Below are 27,676 nucleotides of genomic sequence, written 5' to 3'. Positions count from 1 at the left end.
GGACAAAGGAGACATGTCTCCTCATTGAAGGGGGCATGTCTCCTCATTGAAGGGGGCATGAAGGAGACATGTCCCTGAGGAGACATGTCCCCTCCATGCCCCCTTCCTTCCTGGACTCAGACGTCATGGTGGAGAAAGAGCAGCTCTGGTTCTTCCCTCAGCGTTGCTCCTCATGGAGCTTCACAAGCTGCTGCTCAGTCTTTCCATCCTCTGCACTGTTGACAGTTGACTGCTATTTATACATAAGGTGGTGGTGGTGGTGGTGGAGGGAGGGGGGGGGGGACGTGACGGTCTTGTAAGGTGGAGGGGTGGATTAGCGAGGGGGGGCTCAGAGAATGTCTTTGATTTTTATCAGATTTTCTGGCTGCTTTTCTCAAGAAGATGAAGAAGAAGAACATCTCAACAGAACCGTGTGCAGAGCGGGACCAGGATGTTGGACCAGGATGTTGGACCAGGATGTTGGACCAGGATGTTGGACCAGGATGTTGAGATGTTTCAGCATCAAGTGCTTTGTTGGACAGGAATATGGATGTAGTAACTTTGGGTGTATTAGCATTTAGATGCTAAGATGCTAGCAGTGCAGCGTGCGGCCAAACAGCACGCTGCCCTCACGAGGCTGCTGGCAGCCAGCAGCTCCTCTACAGCAGCTCCTCTACAGCAGCTCCTCTCCGGTTGCACATTCCTGAGACATTCCTTCATTATTAAACACACACACACACACACACACACACACACACGAGTAAACACTCCCAGGGTGTCTCCACGCTCTGTGTTTGCTTGTGGAGGAAACCGATAGCAGCGCTGTGTGTTTATGGGTGTGTAGTCGTGAGTGTGTGTGTTCTCACCGCGGACCGGCCCAGTCCAGCTTTAAGGTCTGGTGACCCACACCAGCTTGACTTCTACTGTCTTATGTACACAATATAATGAACACACAATGTGTAGAACACACAATGTATAGAACACAATGTATAGAACACAATGTATAGAATACAATGTATAGAATACACAATATATAGAATGCACAATGTATAGAACACAATGTATAGAATACACAATGTATAGAACACAATGTATAGAATACACAATGTATAGAATACAATGTATAGAACACAATGTATAGAACACAATGTATAGAATACAATGTATAGAATACACAATATATAGAATACAATGTATAGAACACAATGTATAGAACACAATGGATAGAATACACAATATATAGAATACAATGTATAGAACACAATGTATAGAATACACAATATATAGAAGACACAATGTATAGAACACAATGTATAGAATACACAATATATAGAAGACACAATGTATAGAACACAATGTATAGAATACACAATATATAGAAGACACAATGTATAGAATACACAATATATAGAAGACACAATGTATAGAATACACAATAAAAGGAATACACAATATAAATAATAGATTTGAATACTCTCTGAATAAAGCGGTCGACAATAATCCAATATTTAGTAAAACAAACTCCTATATGACCTGAGACATGAATGTGCACGTGAGCCACGTCCAGGTTACTGAGGAACATTTCCATGAAGTTACTAACGTAACCCGGGGAGCCATGAAGAGCATTGTCTGCTCGTATCTCGTCTTTTGGACCGCTGGTTTGTCAAAACCTCAGAAGCTCATTTCATCTTACTTTCCCACATTTCAGCGACTCACCAAATCTAAAAGAGGAGAATGAGTGTTCGTTGTGTGAAGGCGCCTCAGAGCTCGGCGTGAGGCCCCGCCCCCCGCTGGCCTCAGGTGAGGTGACTGTATGACTGAATGAGCCGAGGCGGCGTGTGGAGCCGTGTGGGCCGGGCCGCAGGACTCCTTTCACGCTGCGTGTTTCAAGATGTCCGTCAGTATGTGAACTGTCCCGCGACGGTCTTGACTTCTCCCCGCGTGTCCCACGAGTCCTTTGTTGCTTTTCTGTTTGCTCGCCTTTTTGTCCTTTTCCTCTCTCGGCCCCCGTGTCCATCAAGAAATGAGACGTTCTCACACCCAAAGTGAAAAAGACTGAGAGAGAAAGGATGAAAAAAAAAACCCTCCCGGTGCATAACTCTCAGAGGGCAGAGAAAGGAGGCGCTCCGCCATCTTTTCACTGGGATGGCCATGTCTAATTGTGTCATGGTGATAAATGAATGGGGGTTTTGTGGAGGGGTCAGGAACCTCCCTCGGATCAGAGGCCCATCAAAGTGAATGCTTTATTTTTATTTTTCTCCTCCTGTTTGCTCCCCCTCACCCCCCCGAATGGATATTCAAATGAGGATTCGGTCAACAGATAGCTGGAAGCTTCCCATCACGCCATGTCATCCTCATGGAGTCATAGAGAGAGAGATGTCATCCTCATGGAGTCATAGAGAGAGATGTCATCCTCATGGAGTCATAGAGAGAGATGTCATCCTCATGGAGTCATAGAGAGAGATGTCATCCTCATGGAGTCATAGAGAGAGAGATGTCATCCTCATGGAGTCATAGAGAGAGATGTCATCCTCATGGAGTCACAGAGAGAGATATCATCCTCATGGAGTCATAGAGAGAGATGTCATCCTCATGGAGTCATAGAGAGAGAGATGTCATCCTCATGGAGTCATAGAGAGAGATGTCATCCTCATGGAGTCATAGAGAGATGTCATCCTCATGGAGTCATAGAGAGAGATGTCATCCTCATGGAGTCATAGAGAGAGATGTCATCCTCATGGAGTCATAGAGAGAGAGAGAGAGAGAGAGAGAGAGAGAGAGAGAGAGAGAGAGAGAGAGAGATGTCATCCTCATGGAGTCATAGAGAGAGAGAGATGTCATCCTCATGGAGTCATAGAGAGAGATGTCATCCTCATGGAGTCACAGAGAGAGATGTCATCCTCATGGAGTCATAGAGAGAGAGATGTCATCCTCATGGAGTCATAGAGAGAGAGATGTCATCCTCATGGAGTCATAGAGAGAGATATGTCATCCTCATGGAGTCACAGAGAGAGATGTCATCCTCATGGAGTCACAGAGAGAGTTTATACTCAAGGATCAAATTACTTCTAAAAGCTGTGGCATGTTGGAGCAAAATGTTCCATCCAGACTACTTCTAGTTCTACTACGACTACTACTACTACTACTACTACTACTACTACTACTACCACTACTACTACTACTACTACTACTACTTTTAGTACTGCTACTACTACTACTGCTGCTGCCTGCTTGCTGTATCTGAGGCCTTTCTGATGTATCAGTGTCTTTGTCAACTGGCTGTAATTAGATATAAAGGAACGTTGTGATTTGATGGGATCTTATTGACACGAGGAGATCAATAAAACAGATCAGATGTTGGAATGAACTGAATATTGAACGTATGGATCGATTATCCCACGGCTCCTTGAATCTTGTGTTAATATCAAACTCAACGGGCCGATCTGATCACGTAGTTTCTCAAAGCAACATGGCTTCACGTTGGCGTGACCCAGCTGGTGGTGACACCCTGGTGATGGTGACACCCAGCTGATGGTGACACCCTGGTGATGGTGACACCCAGCTGATGGTGACACCCTGGTGATGGTGACACCCAGCTGATGGTGACACCCAGATGGTGGTGACACCCTGGTGACCCCGGCCGACCCGACCGAGCCGAACCTGGCTTCACCTTGGCGTGACCCAGCTGATGATGACACCCAGCTGATGGTGACACCCTGCTGGTGGTGACACCCAGCTGATGGTGACACCCTGGTGATGGTGACACCCAGGTGATGGTGACACCCTGCTGATGGTGACACCCTGGTGATGGTGACACCCAGGTGGTGGTGACACCCAGCTGATGGTGACACCCAGCTGATGGTGACACCCAGGTGATGGTGACACCCAGGTGATGGTGACACCCTGCTGATGGTGACACCCTGGTGATGGTGACACCCAGGTGGTGGTGACACCCAGCTGATGGTGACACCCTGGTGATGGTGACACCCTGGTGATGGTGACACCCAGGTGGTGGTGACACCCAGCTGATGGTGACACCCTGGTGATGGTGACACCCTGGTGATGGTGACACCCAGCTGATGGTGACACCCAAGTGATGGTGACACCCTGGTGATGGTGACACCCTGCTGGTGGTGACACCCAGCTGATGGTGACACCCTGGTGATGGTGACACCCAGGTGGTGGTGACACCCAGCTGATGGTGACACCCAGCTGATGGTGACACCCAGGTGATGGTGACACCCTGGTGATGGTGACACCCAAGTGATGGTGACACCCTGCTGATGGTGACACCCAGCTGATGGTGACACCCAGATGGTGGTGACACCCTGGTGATGGTGACACCCAGGTGATGGTGACACCCAGCTGATGGTGACACCCTGGTGATGGTGACACCCAGCTGATGGTGACACCCAAGTGATGGTGACACCCTGCTGATGGTGACACCCAGCTGATGGTGACACCCAGATGGTGGTGACAGCCTGGTGATGGTGACACCCTGGTGATGGTGACACCCAGCTGATGGTGACACCTAGATGGTGGTGACACCCAGCTGATGGTGACACCCAGCTGATGGTGACACCCAGATGGTGGTGACACCCTGGTGACCCCGGCCGACCCGACCGAGCCGAACCTGGCTTCACGTTGGCGTGACCCAGCTGATGATGACACCCTGCTGATGGTGACACCCTGGTGATGGTGACACCCTGCTGATGATGACACCCTGCTGATGGTGACACCCTGGTGATGGTGACACCCAGGTGGTGGTGACACCCAGCTGATGGTGACACCCTGGTGATGGTGACACTCTGGTGGTGGTGACACCCAGGTGGTGGTGACACCCAAGTGATGGTGACACCCAGATGATGGTGACACCCAGGTGGTGGTGACACCCAGCTGATGGTGACACCCAGGTGGTGGTGACACCCAGCTGATGGTGACACCCTGGTGATGGTGACACCCTGGTGGTGGTGACACCCAGGTGATGGTGACACCCTGGTGATGGTGACACCCAGCTGATGGTGACACCCAGGTGATGGTGACACCCAGCTGATGGTGACACCCAGGTGGTGGTGACACCCAGCTGATGGTGACACCCAGGTGGTGGTGACACCCTGGTGACCCCGGCCGACCCGACCGAGCCGAACCTGGCTTCACGTTGGCGTGACCCAGCTGATGATGACACCCTGCTGATGGTGACACCCTGGTGATGGTGACACCCTGCTGATGATGACACCCTGCTGATGGTGACACCCTGGTGATGGTGACACCCAGGTGGTGGTGACACCCAGCTGATGGTGACACCCTGGTGATGGTGACACTCTGGTGGTGGTGACACCCAGGTGGTGGTGACACCCAAGTGATGGTGACACCCAGATGATGGTGACACCCAGGTGGTGGTGACACCCAGCTGATGGTGACACCCAGCTGATGGTGACACCCTGGTGATGGTGACACCCTGGTGGTGGTGACACCCAGGTGATGGTGACACCCTGGTGATGGTGACACCCAGCTGATGGTGACACCCAAGTGATGGTGACACCCTGGTGATGGTGACACCCAGCTGATGGTGACACCCAGGTGGTGGTGACACCCAGCTGATGGTGACACCCAGGTGGTGGTGACACCCTGGTGACCCCGGCCGACCCGACCGAGCCGAACCTGGCTTCACGTTGGCGTGACCCAGCTGATGATGACACCCTGCTGATGATGACACCCTGCTGATGGTGACACCCAGGTGGTGGTGACACCCAGCTGGTGGTGACACCCAGATGGTGGTGACACCCTGGTGACCCCGGCCGACCCGACCGAGCCCCAGTCTGCTGTTATAAAACGGTTACTGGCGCTTATCTGAGCGTCCGTAGCGCTCTAAACAAAAGACGTGCCCGTCTGCTCCGTCAGGTCGGACCACTATTCTGTCATCGCGGCTCAGGGCTTTGGCACGCCACCCGAAGGCTCACGGTGAGGTGAACCAGTCTGACGGGTGAACCGGAGGCTCGGTTTCACACTGCAATGACAGCGAGATTAAAACATGTGGTTTTCATGGAAGTCAATGAGGAGTTTTGGGCGACAAATGTTTCCAGAGGGAGAATTTGACACGACATGAAAAACACTAATGCAATCAAGTCAATGTTGTTGCTAATCTTTGATATTTCCAAAACTTCCTTCTGTTTATTATATGTAGAATAATCCAGCTTAAACGCATCTGGGCAAACAGGTGAGGCCACTGTGGAAACTGAGGACAAACCCACTTGGGGCTCTTATCTGGAGCCCACCGTTATGATTTGAGTTTTCTGTTTCCTGTTTTATTTTGTAGTCTTGTGTCTCTGCACTTCCTGTACTGGTGATTGTCTGTGATTGTGTGTCTATCTGGTTCCTGGTTGTGTAGTCCCTTCATGTGCTGCCCTCATTGTGTGCACCTGTGTCTCGTTACCTTCCTCTTGTATTTAAACCGTCTCCTGGTCGGATCGTCCTGTGTGTTACCTGTGTGTGTTACCTGTGTGTTACCTGTGTGTGTTACCTGTGTGTGTTACCTGTGTGTGTTACCTGTGTGTGTTACCTGTGTGTGTTACCTGTGTTCCTCATGAGTAAGAATGTCGACCTCTCTGTTTAAAATGCATCAGCATTTGGACCACAAACATTTCCCTTATGTGTGTGAATCTGTTGGCTCGCACAGCAGAAGCACGCTCTACCTGCCGCACGCCGCTCTACCTGCTGCAGGCCGCTCTACCAGCCGCTCTACCTGCCGCACGCCGCTCTACCTGCTGCAGGCCGCTCTCCCTGCTGCATGCCACTCTACCTGCTGCCCACCGCTCTACCTGCCGCAGGACGCTCTACCTGCCGCAGCTCGCTCTACCTGCCGCAGGACGCTCTACCTGCCGCAGGACGCTCTACCTGCCGCACGCTGCTCTACCTGCCGCACGCCGCTCTACCTGCCGCAGGACGCTCTACCTGCCGCAGGACGCTCTACCTGCCGCACGCTGCTCTACCTGCCGCATGCCGCTCTACCTGCCGCAGGCCGCTCTACCTCGTGCACGCCACTCTACCTGCTGCACACCGCTCTACCTACCGCACGCCGCTCTACCTGCCGCAGGCCGCTCTACCTGCCGCAGGCCGCTCTACCTCGTGCACGCCGCTCTACCTGCCGCAGGCCGCTCTACCTGCCGCAGGCCACTCAACCTGCCGCACACCGCTCTACCTGCCGCAGGCCGCTCTACCTCGTGCACGCCGCTCTACCTGCCGCACGCCGCTCTACCTGCCGCACGCCGCTCTACCTGCTGCAGGCCGCTCGCTGTCCCAGGCGTTCCTGCTGCTGTTGTGTATCGTGTGTGTCGTGCACACAGAGTCACAAACAGAATTCCTTTCCCCGCTTGTGAAATCTCTGGCATGGCACGCTGAAGAATTTCAGGCAGCGCGTGGCAGACACACACACACACACACACACACACACACACACACACACACACACACACACAGATGCCTGTAGTGCGTCTAAAATAAAAAGCGTGCGTCTATTTCAGTCCCCGGCGGTCCTGTAATAGCACGGGGCGGTGAGGAGGAGGGCCGACACCAGAGCTAATTGCAGCCTTGTCAATTGCAGCTCTCACTTTCGGCTCGCAGACACACACACACACACACACACACACACACACACACACACACACACACACACACACACACACACACACACAGCGGGGGGTTTGATGGCAGGGGTGGCTGTATCAGTTTTCACCGGCCTAGTAATAGATGCCTTGTGACTGATATGCACACACACACACACACACACACACACACACACACACACACACACACACACACACACACACACACTCAAGCAGGCACATAAACATACACAGAACAGAGAGACGGGTTGTGAGGAATTGTGGGTTTTGTATTTATGTGTGTGTGTGTGTGTGTGTGTGTGTGTGTGTGTGTGTGTGTGTGACGGTCATTCCCAGCTGACATGGAGGAACAATGTAAACGTTCCCAAGTTGAACACATTCCTGAGGACCTCTCATTGGCTTTCTGGTTCACAGCCTCTTCTTCTTCTTCTTCTTCTTCTTCTTCTTCTTCTTCTTCTTCTTCTTCTTGTGATGAGTCCACATGTCCAACCAGTTAATTTGAAACACGCTTAATGCACACGCATTTGTTTTATTGTTATTAGCATTTTAGCATAATCTCTCCGCTGGGTTTTCATGGATCTTTCTTCTGGTCCTGGTTCTGTTCTGCTCTCCATCAGTTGACCAGTTAGCTTCTTGACAAGCTGCTTCTTTAGCTTTCACTGGATGTTGCTTCTGGCGGCTCCTGTGGACCTAAAGCTGTGTTTCCTCTCCAGGAAGCCTCTCGTCTCAGAGCAGCAGTCCTGGTTCTGCTTCTCCAGCGGCTCCCTTCCCTGGTTTGTCTCCGGTTTCAACCAGAATCCGACGATCTCTCAGACTCGTGGTGGTGAAGGTCTCGATACTGAGGCCGGTCGTAGAGGATCAGGAGCAAACTGAGACGTTTATACGAGTCCAAAGTTCCTCGTTGTCACTTCAAGAAAGAAGATCTGGAGATAAGACGCCGTTCAAGGCCGTCGTCGTAGAAAGATCTGGGAGCTAACTCAAACCTTGAAGCTTTCCCTCCGTCATTGTTCTGTCCAGACACCAACGAGGAAGTCACTTTCTCACAAGTCTTTGCTAAATCCAGTCCGCCGTGTGCACCGGGACAGCTTGACCTCCTTGAAGCATGCGTTAGATTTCCATTTGTGACGTCTTCTGGTTTCTGACTGAAGTCCTCTTGACCGTCCTCTCACAAGGAGACATTCAGGAAAAGTCCACACGCTTCCAAGTAACCACGCTCTTAATTATTTCCACATTCCACCTCGCCGTGGGCTCCTTGTGATCTGTGTTCATGTCAGAGAGGCTGGAATCCCCCCGTCCGGCGTCAAGCGTCCAGCGTCCAGTCCTCTGAGGAGGTTTCTGGACTCATTTGGACACAACGCTTCCTGGGGACATTCCCGTTTTCCCCATTTTTCTGCTTCATCAGACCGTTTCTCCCTCCATCCTGTTTCCTCCGGCTCTCCTCTTCCCTTCCCTCTGGGAGGTCGAGGGTCAGGGTCAGCTACAGGATAGCAACCGAGGACTTTTAAGTGACGTCGTCATGAGAGGACGTGTTTGACGTGTTTAGCTTGCACCTGGACGCTGTGTCTCAACGTGTCCCCGTGTCTGTCCTCAGGTGATCAACGTGGACGGCAGCAACCGGCAGACGCTGCTGGAGGACAAGCTGCCGCACATCTTCGGCTTCACGCTGCTGGGCGACTACATCTACTGGACGGACTGGCAGCGCCGCAGCATCGAGCGCGTGCACAAAGCCACGGCCGTCAGGGAGATCATCATCGACCAGCTGCCGGATCTCATGGGGCTGAAGGCCACCAGGGTCACAGAGACGCACGGTGAGAGGACCACTGTTTCTTTCTTTAGAACCAGAGGAGCTCGCTGGAGTTGAACGCTGAAGCTTTGGCTCCGCCCACAGGTACCAACGGCTGCGCGGAGGAGAATGGCGGCTGCAGCCACCTGTGCTTCTGGTGCCGGCAGGCCGTGAGCTGCGCCTGCCCCATGGGCATGGAGCTGCTGTCGGACCTGCAGACCTGCGTGGTGCCCGAGGCCTTCCTGCTCTTCACCAACAGGTACGCCCACCTGCACACCTGCAGAGCGGCTCATGTCCCGCTGTCTCTGCTCAACGGCAGAGGACACAAAACACCCGTTGTCTTTATTCTGTATCGCATTAATGTATCACATTAATGTATCATGTGATACATTAATGTGATACATCAATGTATCACATTAATGTATCATGTGATACATTAATGTGATACATCAATGTATCACATTAATGTATCACATGATACATTAATGTGATACATTAATGTATCACATTAATGTATCACATTAATGTATCACATTAATGTGATACATTAATGTATCATATCAATGTATCACATTAATGTATCACATTAATGTATCACATTAATGTATCCCATCCTTCATCCTACACATAACTTCTTCCTCACTAAGTCAGATAAATCTGAACCCTTTATATTTAGAGAGTTCTTCAAAACAGGCCAAAGAACATGATTAACATCTATGCATTCTATATTATTTATGTATTTATATTAGGGCTGGCAAAATTGGGCGTTAACGCAGCGTTTCCATTACCAACGTTAAGTATTTAATCATACGTGAACATATCACACACATCTTTAAGGTAAGCAACACACTGAACATAGACAAAGAAGGAGTGGTTTGTCCCTCACAGGGACCCTTACTACTGGACATGGACCTGAAATCAGATGTATAAACTACATATGTTTGTTAACTTGTGGCTCCAGAGTGCTGTTGTATAGTTCTGATGACTTTACTTTGAAGTAAAAGCTGCAATACACTAGTTTTTACTTCATGATTGAACTTGGCGCATAATGAGCTTAATCAGTTTGATTGTGTGGACTTTGGCAGCTCTGTTATACATCAGTCAGCCTTTTAGGGTTCACATATTGCGTTGGGACGGTCCCAGACAAACACACCGCCCGACAGCGCTGATGCAGCTCCTAGTGTGTTTTCCTCTGTTTTAGGGATGTAACTATAGCGATTGTGTGTCTGGCCAGTGCGTGGGTGGTCTGGACGCATCCTGTGTCGACACAGACGGACCGAAGCTGCTCTGCTCACGTGTCACATCCTTATATCACAGCCACAGAAGTGAACGTCTGAAGCGTATCCACTGTTTTCTTCCATGTTCCTTTAACTCTTTCGTCCTCGTTTCTGCGTCTGGAGCTCTTGGGCTCTGTCCAATGAGTCGCTGAGGTTTTTAACTGGTATTAAATGTGAGAAATGCAACGTTTCCCCCCTCAGGGACAACATCAGGAGCATCTCTCTGGGAACCAACAGCAACGACGTGCCCATCCCTCTCACCGGAGTCAAAGAGGCCTCGGCGCTGGACTTCGATGTGTCCGAAAGGAGAATTTACTGGACGGACATTCAGGCCAAGGTGAGCTGAGGGTCACACACAAAGCATGAGCTGGCAGCATGTAGGGCAGCATGTAGGGCAGCGTAGCGTCAGGAAATATGTCTCTTTGTCGACGCTCTGGCTCATCTGCCAGTTGAGACGTCTTTATTTGTCCTTTTTTCATGCCGAATGAATTATTTCTAAGAGAATTATGAACACATTTGTGGGAAAAGTTTTACAGATCTGTCGATGAAATGAAAATTCAGCTGAGCCCTCGCTCCCTCCTCTTCCTCTCAGACCATCAGCAGAGCGTACATGAACGGCAGCTCCGTGGAACACGTCATCGAGTTCGGCCTGGACTACCCAGAAGGCATGGCGGTGGACTGGATGGGTCGCAACATCTACTGGGCCGACACGGGCACCAACCGCATCGAGGTGGCCCGGCTGGACGGCCAGTACCGGCAGGTGCTGGTGTGCAAGGACCTGGACAACCCGCGCTCGCTGGACAACCCGCGCTCGCTGGCGCTGGACCCGGCTAACGGGTAGGACGCTGCGAGGAGTGCTGGGTTGTGTTGTTGTTGTTGTCGAGCGAGGCGACGGCTGCCTCCCAACTTCTTATGAAGAAGTCCGACTTTTGTAACTTTTGTATATTTTGGATTTATTTTTTAGCTTAAGTTTATTGTACTTCTGTGTGAGGACGGCGCAGATTCATCTCTTCATTGTGTAGATTATCTGTTATCTGTGCTGACGACAGTGAAAACATCTGGAATCTTGTAATTGGCTCGTTCCAAAACTGGCAGACATTTTGCTCAAATTGGATAAATTGTGCAAACAGCATGGACAGCGGCTCCGTGTAGCGTGTCTCTCTCGGTGATGTCACCGTGTCGGTGCCGATGCCTCCGCGTAGCGTGTCTCTCTCGGTGATGTCATCGTGTTGGTGCCGATGCCTCCGTGTAGCGTGTCTCTCTCGGTGATGTCACCGTGTCGGCGTGTCGGTACAACGGCGTCCTGCCCCGCCCCCCGAGAGAGGGATGACGCTAATGACCCCGTTCGGTATAATCACTGTCAGTCCTCGGCCAAACCACCTGCAGACACTCTCCTTCGCTCCTGTGTGTGTGTGTGTGTGTGTGTGTGTGTGTGTGTGTGTGTGTGTGTGTGTGTACCTGTGCCAGCGTGTCTGCTTCCCTAACGCATGTCGATCACTCGACAGTCTGGATGATGTCACCGGCGCGGGGCCGTGAACACGGCGCCCGCGGGGCGTCTGATGTCATTTCATGAGCGCACGCTGGCGCTCGCTCGTTGATGAAGACGTGGCGGCTTCCTGTCACGGAACAAAACAAACGTTCCGGAGTGGAAACAGGTTCTCGCTCCGGGTCGGATGAGGCAATGAAACGCTGTATCAGGAGGGTACGGAGGCAGAGTTGTGTCTTTTTTTTTACCAGATTTCTAGTTTCTGAGTAAATTATCTACAAATCTTTGCTCTCAATTACAAAAATTGCCGTCCAAAAAAAAAAATGCTCTCAAATAAAAAAAAATGCTCCCAAAACTAAACTTTGCTTCCAAAAAAAAAAAAGCTCTCTTTCCAAAAAAAATTCTTAAAAAAAAAAGCAGAGTGAAGTGTTTTTTTTGAGAGATTTTATTTTTGAGAGCATTTTTTTTAAAATCATTTTTCTTCTTTTTTTTAAATATTTTTTTTTATTATTATTAATTTTTTTTTAGAGCAATTTTTTTTTAAAATTATTATTATTATTTTTTTTAAGAGCAATTAATTTTTTTTTATTGAGAGAACTTTTTTGGGGGTTGAATTTCTTAAATTGAGAGCAAAAACTTGGAGATAATTTACTTACAAACAAGAAATTTGCTCAGGTAAAACAGACTCATCTCTGCCTTCACACGAGGGGAAGTAAAGCTTCTACTTCAAGCCGTGATTTGTCTCCACAGCTTCATGTACTGGACGGAGTGGGGCGGGCGGCCTCGCATCGCCAGAGCCTACATGGACGGCAGCACCGTCACCACGCTGGTGGACAAACTGGGCCGGGCCAACGGGCTGACCATCGACTACACGGACCACCGGCTCTACTGGACGGACCTGGACACCTACATGATCGAAAGCACCAACATGCAAGGTAGAGGCTTCCTGACAGGATGCACCTCTGAAGCTGAAGGTCACGCGTTCGCATTCGGTCACATGACTTCAGGTCAGCAGCACCGAGCTCCAGGAGGACGGGTCGGAGTCTCGTTTAGCATCTTGTTAGCGACCGCCTTGTTAGCGACACACACGCGCGGCTCAAAGTCCAGGAGAGGAGGATTTACTGACGTATTTTTTATCGTCAAACAAAACCTTAATGTCTCGTCAGCTCGTGTGAGTCCTGACGACAGACATCGTGACAAAGACACACATTCAAAGAGGAACCAGAACGTATCTCAAGTCTGGACTTCAGGGCTTTAACGCTGAAGATATCAAGTAGAGATAACACACACACACACACACACACACACGGTGCCTCAGGGTGTTGAACCTCATCTCCTCCAACGCGTGTGGGGTTTAGAGCTCGTCCGCTAGCTTGACGGGATCAGTCGGAAGTGGGCGTGGCTTAGAGAGCGCCATCTTTGCTTTAGACTCTCTTATTGTTCACTCGTAGCCACACACAGGATGAGCAGCTAGAACCGAACACGACCTGCTTGTTGGTTTCATGTCGCTGAAAGCAGATTCAACACCTCGTGAGCTGAGGTTCAGCGCGTCCACGACCTCACGACCTCACGACCTCCAGGTGAACCTCGAGCTCAGAAAAGTGGAAATGCATTCATCCGATACAGGATGTAGTTGACAACGTGAGCGTCGTCACGGTGCAGGCCTCCCTGCATGTGTACATGTGTTTATTTACCGGACTAATCCCTCAAACTAACAGCTGGCGGCTCACAGTCTCCCAGCAGGAGGCTCACGACCTTTCCTCTAGCGCCCCCATCGGGCCGACGGCGCCATCGCAGAGAATCTGCTGACGGCGTTCTCACGCTGTCCTTCCCCCCGCAGGCCTGCAGAGGGAGATCATCGTGGACGACCTGCCTCACCCCTTCGGTCTGACCCAGTACCGCGACTACATCTACTGGACGGACTTCAACCTGCGCAGCATCGAGCGGGCGGACAAACGCAGCGGCCTCAACCGCACGGTGGTGCTACAGGTACGCAACCAATCAGAGGGGTTTGACTCATGATGTCATCGGGGTCCTGGTGTCACATCCGGTGTGTCCTCAGGGCCAGCTGGAGCTGATGCTGGACATCCTGGTGTTCCACTCCTCCCGCCAGGAGGGGACCAACGAGTGCTCCCACAACAACGGCAACTGCGGCCATCTTTGCCTGGCCACGCCCGCCGGCGCCCAGTGCCGCTGCGCCTCCCACTACACCTTGAACGCCGACGGACGCAACTGCAGCTGTAAGTACCGAGCCGCCGGGAGAGAAGCCGCTTCATGTCGCCAACAGATTGCACTTGAAGACACTTTACGGTTGCAGAACATCGGCAGTGGAATGAGACTCAGGGGTCATTTATTGTGGTTGTGCAACATAAATTCCACGCAGTTGTTGCCAATTTGCTCAACAAGAAACACACACAACCAGACGCAGACACGGTTACTCCTGCAGCGCTTCATTTTGATTTGTGTGTCGCATCAGGAATGTAAACGGCAGCAACAAAACAATTCCTTGAGCGATGCAGACCGACATCTCGGCATTCACAAACGCAACCTCAAGGAAACATCGTGCATCAACTTTGATTGTGTTTGAGCAGCGAGCTCCGTGCACGTAAACACACGTCCGCGCTAGCTGGGTTAGCTTAGCTTCTTGCTTAGCTTGTTGCCTGCGAGTGGTTGCTCACGTTGCGTGACAGTCGTGATGTCGCCGCGCGGAAACCCATCCAGTCGCGGAGAGGAGACCACGCAGGTGAACATGGCCGGGCGGCTCCGGTAAGAGTTTGATTGACAGCTCGGTTTGTGACGACGGTTTCATAAAAGAGCCGTCTGTCAAGAACGACACGAAGCTGACAAGAGTTACTGGAAGTAAAAGGTGAAAGGACCAAACTCAGCTGCATCTTGCTCAACAGCCAGCACACAGACTGTGTGGCAATCTGCACACACACACACACACACACACTCACACAGAAATCCAGCATGCTTGTGTTGCTTCCAGACCTTCCACACATCCTAAAGTCACTGGACCATCATCCAGAGCGGTTCCAGCTGGTCTGTGTGTGTGTGTGTGTGTGTGTGTGTGTGTGTGTGTGTGTGTGTGTGTGTGTGTGTGTGTGTTTTGACCCCGCGTGTTTGCATTTCACAACAAACGTCCTGTGAGCCTTCAGCCTTCCCGTGTGAACGGTGCTGTGTCTCCTCTCTGCCTCACTGCCTCTCTGCCTCTTTGTCTCACTGCCTCTTTGTCTCTCTGCCTCTTTGTCTCTCTGCCTCTTTGCCTCACTGCCTCTTTGTCTCACTGCCTCTTTGCCTCTTTGTCTCACTGCCTCTTTGCCTCTCTGCCTCTCGGCCTGCAGCTCCCTCCAGCTTCCTGCTCTTCAGCCAGAAGGCCAGCATCAGCCGCATGGTGCTGGGCGAGCAGAGCCCCGACATCATCCTGCCCATCCACGTCCTGAGGAACGTCCGAGCCGTCAGCTACGACCCGCTGGACCGGCTGGTCTACTGGCTGGACGGCCGGCAGAACATCCGCAGGGCCCGAGACGACGGAGCCATGGTACGAAAACCCTGCAACAATACAATGAACGCACACAGTAAAATATGCAGTGTCATAACTCCTTCAGAGTTATTCAACAACAGCTTGAGTAAGATGCCGCCTCGTGTTGGTGGTAACTTACGGAGTTAAATCAGGTGGTTAGAAATACTCTGAAAAGCCCCTCCCCCTTCGTCACCTCACTTCTGGGTGTGAAGAAGCTCTGAGGGTTAACACAATGCACTCCTGACTAAGTTATCTACACATACGGTTATGACACAATCTGTCTTTTGTGAGATCCTGTCCCATGGAGTTTGACAGGACGACCCAGCATGCAGTTCAGCGGTGTAACTTCATGAATGTGAAACCCTGAATGAAGTTATTATCCCTGTTGTGTATTCAGACTTTCATTTGTTGTATCCATCACTGTGAGTGTTAGATTTTAACACTATGAAAGAGTTAAAATATTAACACTATCCAAAGTGTAAATTTAACTCTGAACCTGAGTGGATTTTATAAACACCAGCACAGTGTTGATTTTAACACTATGGGAGTTCATTTCACACTTCTGATTTTGCTGTGTATGGAGTTGTGGGTGGAGACAGGTGGAGACGGCGTTGGTTGGAGGGTCGGTTGAGGCTCAAGGAGACGGGTACATGTCTCATTTGAATAATTAGCGTGCATCGACACCTTCACCTGTGTCCCTGAGTTCATGTGGTTCTTGGTGTGAGTCTCTTTGCTCTTCTGCAGCCGAGGGTTCCTCTGGCGCCGATACGGAGTCATAACAATGAAATAACAACCCCATGCTCCGTTAGTTCAGCCAAGTCTTTCTCCTTTCACTCGAAACATTTCCCCGCACCTCTCTTTCCGTTGTCCCCCTTCAGAATAAAAGCCCCAGAGACTTACACTCGAGCACTGCTTCCTAGAGCGCCGCCCAAAATCCTCAACACAGTAGCTCACAGGAGCGAACGATCACAAATAGTCAGAGGAAAGAGTGCACTCTGCGGCATTAAAAGTTCCCTTCAAAATAAAAGCACAGGGTTGCTTTTGCTCACTGAAAAGCATTTTACGAGGTGCCGGTGCCACGGCTTAAAAACTAGTGTTGAATTCCCCGGCATCTCGTAGAGTTAGTGGCAACTGCTCGAGATGAAGCGGCATCTGAGGCGGGAACCGGAAGTGAACCGTTAATCCCGCTACGTAATCTCGCCGCGATGCCGCGTCATCTGAGGCGTGAACATGCTTGCTCCTGCTGATCACTGCATTCACAACCACTCCACCTGACCCACTGCGTATCTTGTGGTCGACCTCCTGACCTCTGGTGCGTTCTCCTCCAGTCGTCCATGATCGTGAGCGGCGGCGTTCAGCCGGCGGACAACCAGCTGCACGACCTGAGCCTGGACCCCTACAGCCGCCACATCTACTGGACCTGCGAGACCACCAACACCATCAACGTCCAGCGCATGGACGGACACGTCGTGGGCGTGGTCCTGAAGGACGACGCCGACAAGCCGCGGGCCATCGTGGTCAACGCCGAGAAAGGGTGAGCGCCTCTTTCGCGGCCCGAGGACCGTGCACGGCGAGCGGCGGCTCACGCGTGTCTCTGCTCCTGCAGGTACATGTACTTCACCACGGTGCAGGAGCGCTCGGCGAAGATCGAGGGAGCCAGTCTGGACGGCACCGAGAGGGAGTCTCTGTTCACCACCGGGCTGATCCGACCCGTCGCTCTGGCGCTGGACAACAAGCTGGGGAAACTCTTCTGGGTCGACGCCGACCTCAAGCGCATCGAGAGCAGCGACCTGACGGGTGAGTCACACACAGACTGCAGATTAAGAATACATTCGTTCAAGACTTCAGGGTCAACCAGACAAACGTTCAGTTCCTCCTCAAGTTCTGTCATGGACCATCCTTCATTTCATGGAACATCCTTATTATAATGAACCACAATGTGAAGCTCCAGGTCCTCCACCAGCTCAAAGGAAGAACAGTTTCACAGCTTCTCTCTCCAGCAGAGCTGTTTTTAGATGTCTGACGTCACTAAACAAGGGTTTTCAAGGGTTTTAAGGTTTTTTTTTAAAGGTTTTGACAGTTTTTAAGGGTTTTCTACTCCTCCATTAGTCTTCTAAGGCGATGATCAAACACAATGTACCATCAGAACACTGATAGCTGCTGGAAATGGGCCTCTATACACGATGTAGATATTTCATTAAGAACTAGACGTTTCCACCTATAATAGTCTTTTACCACATTAACTATGTAGAGAGGGTATCTATGAGTCATTTCATGTTATCTTCATTTAAAAACAGCTTTTCTATTAAAGATTAGGACATTTCTAAGTGAGCCGAAACCTTTGAATGGTAGTGTATTTTTATAACTTACAGTGTTTTACTCTTCATCTTGTAATCATGTGTAACATTCAGTGCCACCATGACTAGAAGTAGAGGAAGCAGTGTGTCTCTGTGCATGTCAACACACATTTATGACAAAATCATCATAGAAACAATGAATACAAGTTGAATTTCTCTATCAAATTAACACCAATTTGAATAAAATATAACCACATGAAAGGTCTCTACACGCAGCATGTGTTGAACAGGATTTATTTATTCTGTAAATTAATACTTTACAGAAAAAAGAGCTAATTTAAAGGATCATGTTGCTGTTTTCTGACACGCTCTTTTCTTCCGCCCACGTCGATCCACCAGGAGCCAATCGCATCGTCCTGCAGGACTCCAACATCCTGCAGCCCACGGGCCTGACGGTTCTGGGGGATCACCTGTACTGGATCGACCGGCAGCAGCAGATGATCGAGCGCGTGGACAAGCTGACGGGAGACGGACGCACGCGCATCCAGGGACGCATCTCCTACCTGACCTCCATCCACGCCGTGGAGGAGATGGACCCGCAGGAGTTCGGTACGGAACCGCCGCCGCCGCCGCCGGCGTCACGTCCCGACGCGACCGGCTTCGTTGGGGCGGTGTGTCACCATTTTGTTTTTTCCCTCTCCTCCAGCATCCCACCCTTGTTCCCGGGACAACGGGGGCTGCTCCCACATCTGCATCGCGAAGGGCGACGGCACGCCGCGCTGCTCCTGCCCCGTGCACCTGGTGCTGCTGCAGGACCTGCTGCACTGCGGAGGTCAGCCACGCCGCCGTTAGCACGCTAGCTGCGCTAGCTCACGCTAGCTCACGCTACTTCCCGCCCAGTCGGCTTGTAGCTGCGAGCTAAACACTGATGATGGACATCAGTGAGGGTCCACATCTTCCAGCTTGGTGGAGGAAGCGAGCGCAGCTGCACTTCAGCAGCTCTTTAATGTTTCTTACTGAAAGCACTTTGTAGTTTGACTTTATTGAAGAACTTTTACTTTCCTGATTCCTGCAGTTTGTTCTCACGGTTGAACGCACTTATTGTGAGTCTCTCTGGATCAGCTGAATGAGCTGAATGCAATTAAATGTGATGTAATGCTATTTTAGATTCACTCCAGGTGAAAATGCTCGTTAGTTTGTCTCATTTTATCCTCTATAGTTTCAGTTTTTTTTAGTCAAAGACAACTCAAAACATTGAAGTCCAGGTTTTTGATTTTTTTCTCGGAGCAATCGATTGTCGGCGAACACGTTGGGTCTCACTTCCTGTCAGACAGACTGGCCACGCCCCCTCCAGGACTCTCAGACTCCTCGCTTCCCTCCTCACCGCCTCCCCTCTCGTGTCCTTCTCCCCTCAGAGCCTCCCACCTGCTCCACGGAGCAGTTCACCTGCTCCACCGGGGAGATCGACTGCATCCCGATGGCGTGGCGCTGCGACGGCTTCCCGGAGTGCGACGACAGCAGCGACGAGGAGAACTGCCCCGTCTGCTCCGCCTTCCAGTTCCAGTGTGACAAAGGCGGCTGCGTCGACGCCCAGCGGCGCTGCAACGGCGAGCCGGACTGCACCGATCACTCCGACGAGCAGGACTGCGAAAGTACGCACGTTAGCTTGTAGATGCTACGCTAATGCACCAACATGCAATCACTAATTATCATACAACTTCCGTCTGTTGAGTCTCCATCCATCACTGAACGAGGGGATTGAGCCCACGGCCTGCTGATGGAAGGATTTACATACATGTGGGAGAAAACGCTTTATTATAGTTTTATTAATCTACAAATAAAACAGCATGTCAGTATGAAATGTGGTGGTTGAAGACTCGACATGGTCTCTGGTTCTGGATGACGTAGAATGACATACGTGCTGGTTGCATGACAGGAAAGGGAAGTCGATTTAGTTTTTTTTTAACCACAGATAGTGGATCAAATACTAACTAATACTAATACTAACGTGTTTAACATTTAACATTTAGACCGGCTCGGTTCTATTGAGCTGAGGGTTGCAAAATTCCGGGAATATTTAAAGTTGGAAACTTTCCACGGGAATTAACGGGACATTTTGGGGTAATTTAACTGTACTTTGTCATAAGCAGACACGCATGCAAACATTTATAATACAACTTTTAAAAATGACTTTTTTGACATTCTGAAAGCTGTGAATAATGGAGGTGATGGTGTACTTTAGTGTGGACATACATACTTCCTACTCTACTGCTGTAAAAAGTCTACTGGCTTCAGTTTACCAAGTAATCAATATGCTAATGACAAACAGTGTTGGGAAAGTTCACTTTCTACATGAACTAGTTCAGTTCATAGTCCATAATTTAACATGTTGAACTCAGTTCACAGCTTCAACAAATGAACTATTTCAGTTATTTTGTTCAATATGTTGCAGCTGTAATTTAAATCTCTGGCTGCAGTACCGCTCTTGGCCTCTACGCAACTCGGCGCTCTCACACTCTGCAGACATCGAGCTGAAACGTTCAGACGCAACACTGATGACAAAACGTCAAAAACAACAGAATGTTTTATGTTTATGTTTCTGTTAAACAAAGTTCTCAACCAGCTGCATTCTGGGTCCAGCTGAGCTCGGCCTGCAGAGTCTTGTTCTCAACTACATTTAAGTTCCTGTTAAATGCTTTTGCAAAAAACTTAGGCACATTTCTTTTTTTCAAAATTCCCGTGGAAACTTTCCGGAAATTTACCAGCAATTTTCTGCCCCTTTGCGAACCCTAATTGAGCTGCAAGGTCTTATGGGTAACGGTGGATGAAATGAACCCGTTCCTCTCTGTTTGACCGTCTGTGTCTCGTCCTCCTGCAGCCATCTGCCCTCCCAACCAGTTCCGCTGTGGGGACAACCAGTGCATCACCAAGAAACAGCAGTGCGACAACTACTCCGACTGTCTGGACGGGTCTGACGAGCTGGCCTGTGGTAAACGCACCGAGCCGCCGCCGCACGTCTTCTCGTGTTTCCAGGTCTTGTCCGCTGACCCGGCGTCCTCTGCTTCTGCCTCCAGAGTACGTGTCTCCTCCCTCCAGCGGCATCCCCAGCGCCGGGCCCAACACCGTCGGCCCGGTCATCGCCATCATCCTGCTGGTCTTCGTGATCGGCGGCGCCTACTTCGTCTGCCAGCGCGTGGTGTGCCGGCGCTACAAGGGCCCCAGCGGGACGTTCCCCCACGAGTACATCAGCGGGACGCCGCACGTGCCGCTCAACTTCATCGCCCCAAGCGGCTCGCAGCACGGCACCTTCCAAGGTGAGATCACACCTCAACGTCCGGAGGGGAGGAGGGACGGAGGATGACCACAATGAAGAAGACGCCCGAGTGGATCTTTAGATTAACACCTGTTTCACTTCAGGATGATAGGACCAGGGAAACCTTTTGGGAACTGTGTGCGAAAACCTCCATTTTAAGTCCCAGCATGCCCCATTTAGACAATCTTTTGGCTTAAAATATGTAATTCTTCCATTTTTTACCCAAACGTCACAGTTTCTTGACTGAAACTCCTTCCTAACAGGACAAGACTTTGTTTTATTGTGATTTTTGTTGTAGATTCTGATTCTTTAGGTCCTAATCTTTCCATAAAGGTGTCTTATTGACGCTCCAGGAGGCTTTTTTTGGGGAATCTGGCTCATATCATGCTGGATGTTCATAGTTACCATCAAAATATCTTTTAAAAGTGATTTTTTTTGCAGATATACATTTTATTTCCAAGACTTTGCTGAACAAATACATACAATAAACACAGGTATTGGAATTAAAAAAATTCCTACGACGACTCAAACAGGGAACAGAGGTCTGGAGACATCGTTGGTTCCACAGTTTAACAGGTTAAAATGGGGACTAAAGCCCTCTCAGGTGTCACGTTCAAGGTGTTTGCACGCTGGTACGATTATACTTACCAACCGGTTGAACCACACACCACGTGCAGCTGACGTTGATGGCGTGTTGTCCTGCGTGTTGTAAAGTGTGAGCTGTGTGTGCAGGTATTTCCTGTGGGAAGTCCATGATGAGCTCCGTCAGCCTGATGGGCAGCAGCAGCAGCGGAGCTCCTCTCTACGACAGGAACCATGTGACCGGAGCCTCGTCCAGCAGCTCCTCGTCCACCAAGGGAGCCTTCTACCCCCAGGTACACACACACACACACACACACACACACACACACACACACACACACACACACTTGTATCCTTGTACATCTACCTTCATGAGGACCTTCATTAACATGAAGACCTTCTCAAACTTTTTTTGCCACGCCCCACTTTGGAGGAAGAAACAAGAAGCTGATCTCTGTGAGAGGCTTTTCTGCTTTTTGTTTTGGCAAAACAACAAGAATCTTAACCTGTTAACGTCGTAGCGTGAACAGGTACAAGCATGTCTCCATGTGTTTATTATTGAGGTTTCATGTCTCCTGGAGTTCATGGACACTGGTCATGTTGAAGTGTCCTTGAGCAAGACCCTGAAGCCCCAGAGCTTCACAGCAGCACAAAGCTCTTTAATTGATAAGGATGGTAAAATGCAGAGAATGATTGTTGGATTAATAGAGGATTATAAAAAAGCCCCACTGCAGGGTTTAAGAACCACTGCCCTCACCTGACCATCAAGACTAAACACCTGAGCCCAGACCCTACCACACCCTCACCGCCACCTACTTCTGACTAACCTGAACCTGAACACGAAGTCTGAACCCACAAACGTGAGAACCGACCGAACTGTCCTCGCTTTTCAAAACTGTGTAAAAAAAACACGTGGTCCCAACTATGTAGCAAGTACAAGTGCACACACACACACACACACACACACACACACACACACACACACGCAGTCCGTCTGCACGCCGTTTCCTGTCCACGGGCTGCTAACACAGAGTCCTTCCTGTCCGTAGATCCTGAACCCTCCTCCGTCCCCGGCGACTGACCGCTCTCTCTACAACACAGAGGTCTTCTACTCGTCCAACAGTCCGTCCACCACCAGATCATACAGGTAACACACACACACACACACACACACACACACACACACACACACACACACACACACACACACACACACACACACACACACACACACACTCTAGCGGATGTGTTCGCGTGAGACACTAAGATTAAGATCGTCGCTTTGATTGCTGCAGGAAAAAGAAACCTCTGTAGCTCAGCGTCTTCATGTGAAATGAAAGAGCTCCAGGATGAGCGTAGAGATGCTGTTCAGCGTGCCGCCGGTCCTTTTTACAGCTATTTTTCATTAAAGTTTATGTTAGTGTGGAAATATCTCGTTCAAACAACTAGATGAGTTTGAGTCTCTCGCCGCAAACTGCAGCGTCACGTTTGACCTTCGTTTTCACTGAGTCGAGCTTGAACGCATCCTGATGCGAGTCAGCGCAACGTCGCTAACCGTTAGCATGAAGGGAACGAATCGCTAACGCTGACGTTTTGTTCCTCGTTGTCCTGAACCTGATCTAAACTGCCTCCTCCCCTCCAGACCGTACCACCCGGTCCGCGGCGCCGCCCCGCCCACCACGCCCTGCAGCACCGACGTCTGCGACAGCGACTACACCCCGCACCACCCGCCGGCCGGGCCGGCGTCGTCGGCGGGCCGCTGGAAGGCCGCGGGCCACGGCGGCCACGGCAAACACAACAAGTACTACATGGACCTGAACTCGGACTCGGACCCCTACCCGCCGCCCCCGACGCCCCGCTCGCAGTACCTGTCGGCCGAGGAGAGCTGCCCGCCGTCCCCGTCCACCGAGCGCTCCTACTTCCACCTGTGCCCGCCGCCGCCCTCGCCCTGCACCGACTCCTCGTGACCCCTCCCGGCGGCCCCGCGAGGGAGGACGCGGTCCGCTCGCCGCTAACGGGGCGGCACCGTCCGGCTGCCGGGGATCGAACTCACGAGCCGACTTCCGGCCTCCGACCGGCTCCCACCGCTGCTCCCGATTCAGCCTCCTCCGTCCCCGCATCTTCACCATCGTCTTCATCATTCCAGTCCCCTCGGAGCTGGCGGGGCGACCAGCGCGGGATCAGACCTCCGGCTGCTCCCGGGCCTCCTGCAGCGTGAGCGCTCCTCCCCGCCGCGGGGCTGTGTGTGTACATAGTGTTCAAAATGATAGAAACAAAAAGAAATCAGAGAGGAATTATTTTACTATTTTATTCACGCCGGCCGCTCCGCACCGAACGCCGGAGGAGCGATGGAGGACGGGACGCCCGTCAGCATCCGAGAGAACAGAGGGTGACGTGTGGCGGCACGAGCGTGAACACTTTTTGGATCATTTTTAATCTTCTTTTGAAATGATAACCCTCACATTTCAAATTGTGAATTACTTTGCGGTCGGACACGAGGGGGCCGAGACCGACAAGCCAACAATCCTTTCCTCTGAGTTCCCCGTGAAGCCGCCGCGTGACCACGACGTACCGCATGACATCACCGCATGACATCACCGCGTGACGCTGTTGTACAGTCGTGTCATGAAGTCGTGGACGGAGCGGCGAGGAGTGAACCTGGACGTCTCGCCGCGTCTTCTTCTTCTCCCTCGTCCCGTTTACCAAAAGTATGTTTGCTGCTATCGTGTACATACTCTTATCAGTTATTACTATGAACTATAATTAACCCCGAAAGCCCCAAATTACCACTCTCATACGGACAGTAGACCATGAAGCTATTTTACAGTTCATAACAAATTATTCTTATAGCGACTTTTGTTATTGTTGTTTGTGTTTGTGTGTAGATGAAACGTGTCTGTGTCGGTCCTCGTGTTGGGTTTGAAGGAGTCTTTTTCTTTGGGGGGGGAGGGGGGGGGGTAGAGAAGTGAAAGAGTTCCACTGAGACATTTAGTTCAGAGCTGTTGCAGGAATCGAACCGCCGGTCTCGTGTGAGCTGGAGATGTTTGACGCTGGGTCGTGTCTGTTGTTTATTCTGTTGTGCTAAGCTACCACAGAGCGAGTGCTAACGTTAGCTTCATGCTCATGTCGTGCGTTTTCCTGCAAAAGACAACAACAACAACAACAACAACAACACGCCAACAGCTGCTTCCTTGGAGCCGCCGCTTGGTGGGATTCCCAGGAATGGACTCCAGCTGGAGACGCAGCTCCGGGTCGTTTACCTAAACAAACACAAACAAAGTCCAGCACCGGACCTTCTGAACAAAAACAACATGGCCGCCGCGACCTGCAGGCAAAGGCCTGACAGCGCTTCTTGAACGGCGTGTTCTCGCTTGTGTGGAGACTCGCAGCGTCTTCAGGGTCCATCCAGCACTTAACACCGGGATGTTGTTGTTTATCTGCACGGCGCCCGGTGTCAACAAGTGGGAAGACGGTTATGCACTTAGAAAACAGAGGAGGAGGAAGAGAGCGTTGAGGGCTTCAGGCTCCGCCTCCAACCGCGTGTCAGTAAACTCCTGAAACCTGTGTGTCGTCTCGTTAAAAATGCTTTGTGTAATGTTGATTTGTGACAATTCTTTTTGTATCAAAAGCATTTTTATATAATAAAGGTTATATTTTAATGAATGTGCTGGCGTCTGCGTGTGAGGACGGAGGTTTGAACCAACGACCTGCTGACAGAAAGTAACAGACAGAAAGTTATGGAAACATTGTCAATACTAATGAAACTACTCACAATAATCAGATCAATAATACTGATATGAAAGGGTTCAGGTGAGTCTGCCCTCATTAATAATTGGATATAATATCTATATAATATAGATTTATATATAGTATAGATATAATATCTATATAGTAAAGATATTATGTTTGTATAGTATATATAATATATATATATATTAGTAGAGATGGAATATTTATATATATCTCTATATATAGAGATATATATATAGATATAATATCTATAGAATATACATTCTATAGATGTATAGTATAGATATTATATATACATATATATGTAGAATATATATAATATGTATATGTAGTATAGATATACTATATATTTTATTTATAGTATATATATACACTTTGTATATATATACATATTGTGTATATATGCAGTATAGATATACATAGTATATACAGTATATTATTTCTATATATATATATATATACTATATAGATACTGTGTAAATATATGTATACATAAATTATATATAGATTTATATATATGTATATATATATATATATATATATATATATATATATATATATATATATATATATATGTGTGTGTGTGTGTGTGTGCGTGTGTGCGTGCGTGCGTGTGTGTGTGTGTGTTGGAAACCATTTCTAATATCACACATACTCATGTGGGGTGAATATGATCATTCACTATCTTTGTATATGAGCTCAGTAAAACATCCTCTTGCTGTTTAATGTGTTGTGTCATTTTATTTTGAAGGATAAAGACAACACATCTGGTAGTTGCTCAGTTGTGTAACTTTACGCAACAGGTTGCAACAGAGTAACGGAGGCCGAGACGTTTATTAACAAAACAATGAATAAAGTAAATGCTTCAGAAGATAATATTATTGAATACACGTCTGGTGTTGCTGCTACTACTCAAACACTTTTATACGTGGAGCATGAATGTGACGTCATCACCAGACGATAGATTTGTGTGGGAAGTGTGAGGTCGCCATCTTGTGTTCAGGATTCAAGCAGCAAGCAGCTTTATGTGAGATATTACATGACTGGAATATGAACCCACATGGAAAACTAGTAACATTACTATTGCATTGGTAATGTATGTTGTCATATTTCATTCCAGTTGAACCTCAAATTCAACATAAAAACATTTTTGGTGATATACAGTATATCTTCAAAGTTTATGCATATTGTTATTTTCTTTTGCAATGTTTTAGAGGTGACTACATCCACACCATCAGAGGACGTCATAGTTACAGTTTATATTTCATGGTGAAAAAAACCTGAAAGCATGAAAAAGAGGACGTAAATATGTTGTAAATGTTGCATCCTGTACATTCCTCCACTGCGGGACTAACACAAGATGTCTTATTGGATCTAATCTTAAATATATGGATTCAAAAGTTGGGCTCGTCCGGGATTTGAACCCGGGACCTCTCGCACCCAAAGCGAGAATCATACCCCTAGACCAACGAGCCGCCATGCCGCAAAGGAAGTCGGGTAGGAAAACAACCACGACATCCCTCACTGCTGTAGAGCTGCTCTATAGCGACACCTGTCGTAGAGACAATGAATTACACTGTGTTGGATTCTCCAATCCACTGGACTGTTACTACATCGTCTAAATATAAGTTTTCCTTTTGTTTATTCCTTTAGTGACACTCAATATACTTTTCTATTGTATTGTCTGTTTTATTGTTTTACTTCTTTTCGATTTAAATATTTGTTTCTGCGACACCACGTGTGAAGTGTGGAGCCATGTGGACTGCTTTCCATTGTATGACCCTGTAATGTTAAAGAAGATTGAACACGTAATTTTATGTTGTCAATGTGTATTTTATGAATATCTGACACACACAAATCTTTAAAATCAGAGGAATATCTTCACAAGCTGTTTGTCTTTTGGATATTCAGTATCCTGAATGTGCGTCTGAAGTTTTAATGTGTGCACTCTGCAGTGAGCTACATGTCATGTTAGCATGAGCATATGTCATGTTAGCATGATCGATGTCATGTTAGCATGGTCATATGTCATTTTAGCATGATCGATGTCATTTTTGCATGATC

General features: G+C 49.4%; 1 protein-coding gene and 1 non-coding gene across 2 annotated transcripts in view; one reads left to right on the top strand and one right to left on the bottom strand.

Annotated features, from left to right (window-relative positions):
* Window positions 1-24,799, top strand: part of lrp5 (low density lipoprotein receptor-related protein 5) — a 57,805-nt gene extending 33,006 nt beyond the window's left edge. The window contains exons 12-29 of the mRNA XM_068602650.1: window positions 9,193-9,409; window positions 9,490-9,643; window positions 10,863-10,998; window positions 11,254-11,498; window positions 12,898-13,082; window positions 13,988-14,136; window positions 14,210-14,387; window positions 15,492-15,688; window positions 16,999-17,204; window positions 17,277-17,467; window positions 18,367-18,576; window positions 18,674-18,799; window positions 19,383-19,619; window positions 20,846-20,956; window positions 21,042-21,281; window positions 22,013-22,155; window positions 22,912-23,009; window positions 23,505-24,799. Of these exons, the coding sequence (XP_068458751.1) occupies window positions 9,193-9,409; window positions 9,490-9,643; window positions 10,863-10,998; window positions 11,254-11,498; window positions 12,898-13,082; window positions 13,988-14,136; window positions 14,210-14,387; window positions 15,492-15,688; window positions 16,999-17,204; window positions 17,277-17,467; window positions 18,367-18,576; window positions 18,674-18,799; window positions 19,383-19,619; window positions 20,846-20,956; window positions 21,042-21,281; window positions 22,013-22,155; window positions 22,912-23,009; window positions 23,505-23,829 (3,348 nt within the window). The 3' untranslated portion in view covers window positions 23,830-24,799. The remainder of the gene's footprint in view (window positions 1-9,192; window positions 9,410-9,489; window positions 9,644-10,862; window positions 10,999-11,253; window positions 11,499-12,897; window positions 13,083-13,987; window positions 14,137-14,209; window positions 14,388-15,491; window positions 15,689-16,998; window positions 17,205-17,276; window positions 17,468-18,366; window positions 18,577-18,673; window positions 18,800-19,382; window positions 19,620-20,845; window positions 20,957-21,041; window positions 21,282-22,012; window positions 22,156-22,911; window positions 23,010-23,504) is intronic.
* A 2,216-nt stretch (window positions 24,800-27,015) lies between these two features.
* trnap-ugg (transfer RNA proline (anticodon UGG)) lies at window positions 27,016-27,087 on the bottom strand. The gene has a single exon. It is a non-coding gene; the product is annotated as a tRNA-Pro (tRNA).
* Window positions 27,088-27,676: the final 589 nt, after the last annotated feature.

The sequence above is a fragment of the Clinocottus analis genome, unplaced genomic scaffold (genome assembly GCF_023055335.1).
Source record: "Clinocottus analis isolate CAN_PGR_092001 unplaced genomic scaffold, fCliAna1.0.p SCAF_6, whole genome shotgun sequence".
NCBI classification, from domain to species: Eukaryota; Metazoa; Chordata; class Actinopteri; order Perciformes; family Cottidae; genus Clinocottus; species Clinocottus analis.
The sequence above is the reverse complement of the archived record's forward strand: the minus strand, read 5'-3'. Positions and strand labels throughout refer to the sequence as shown.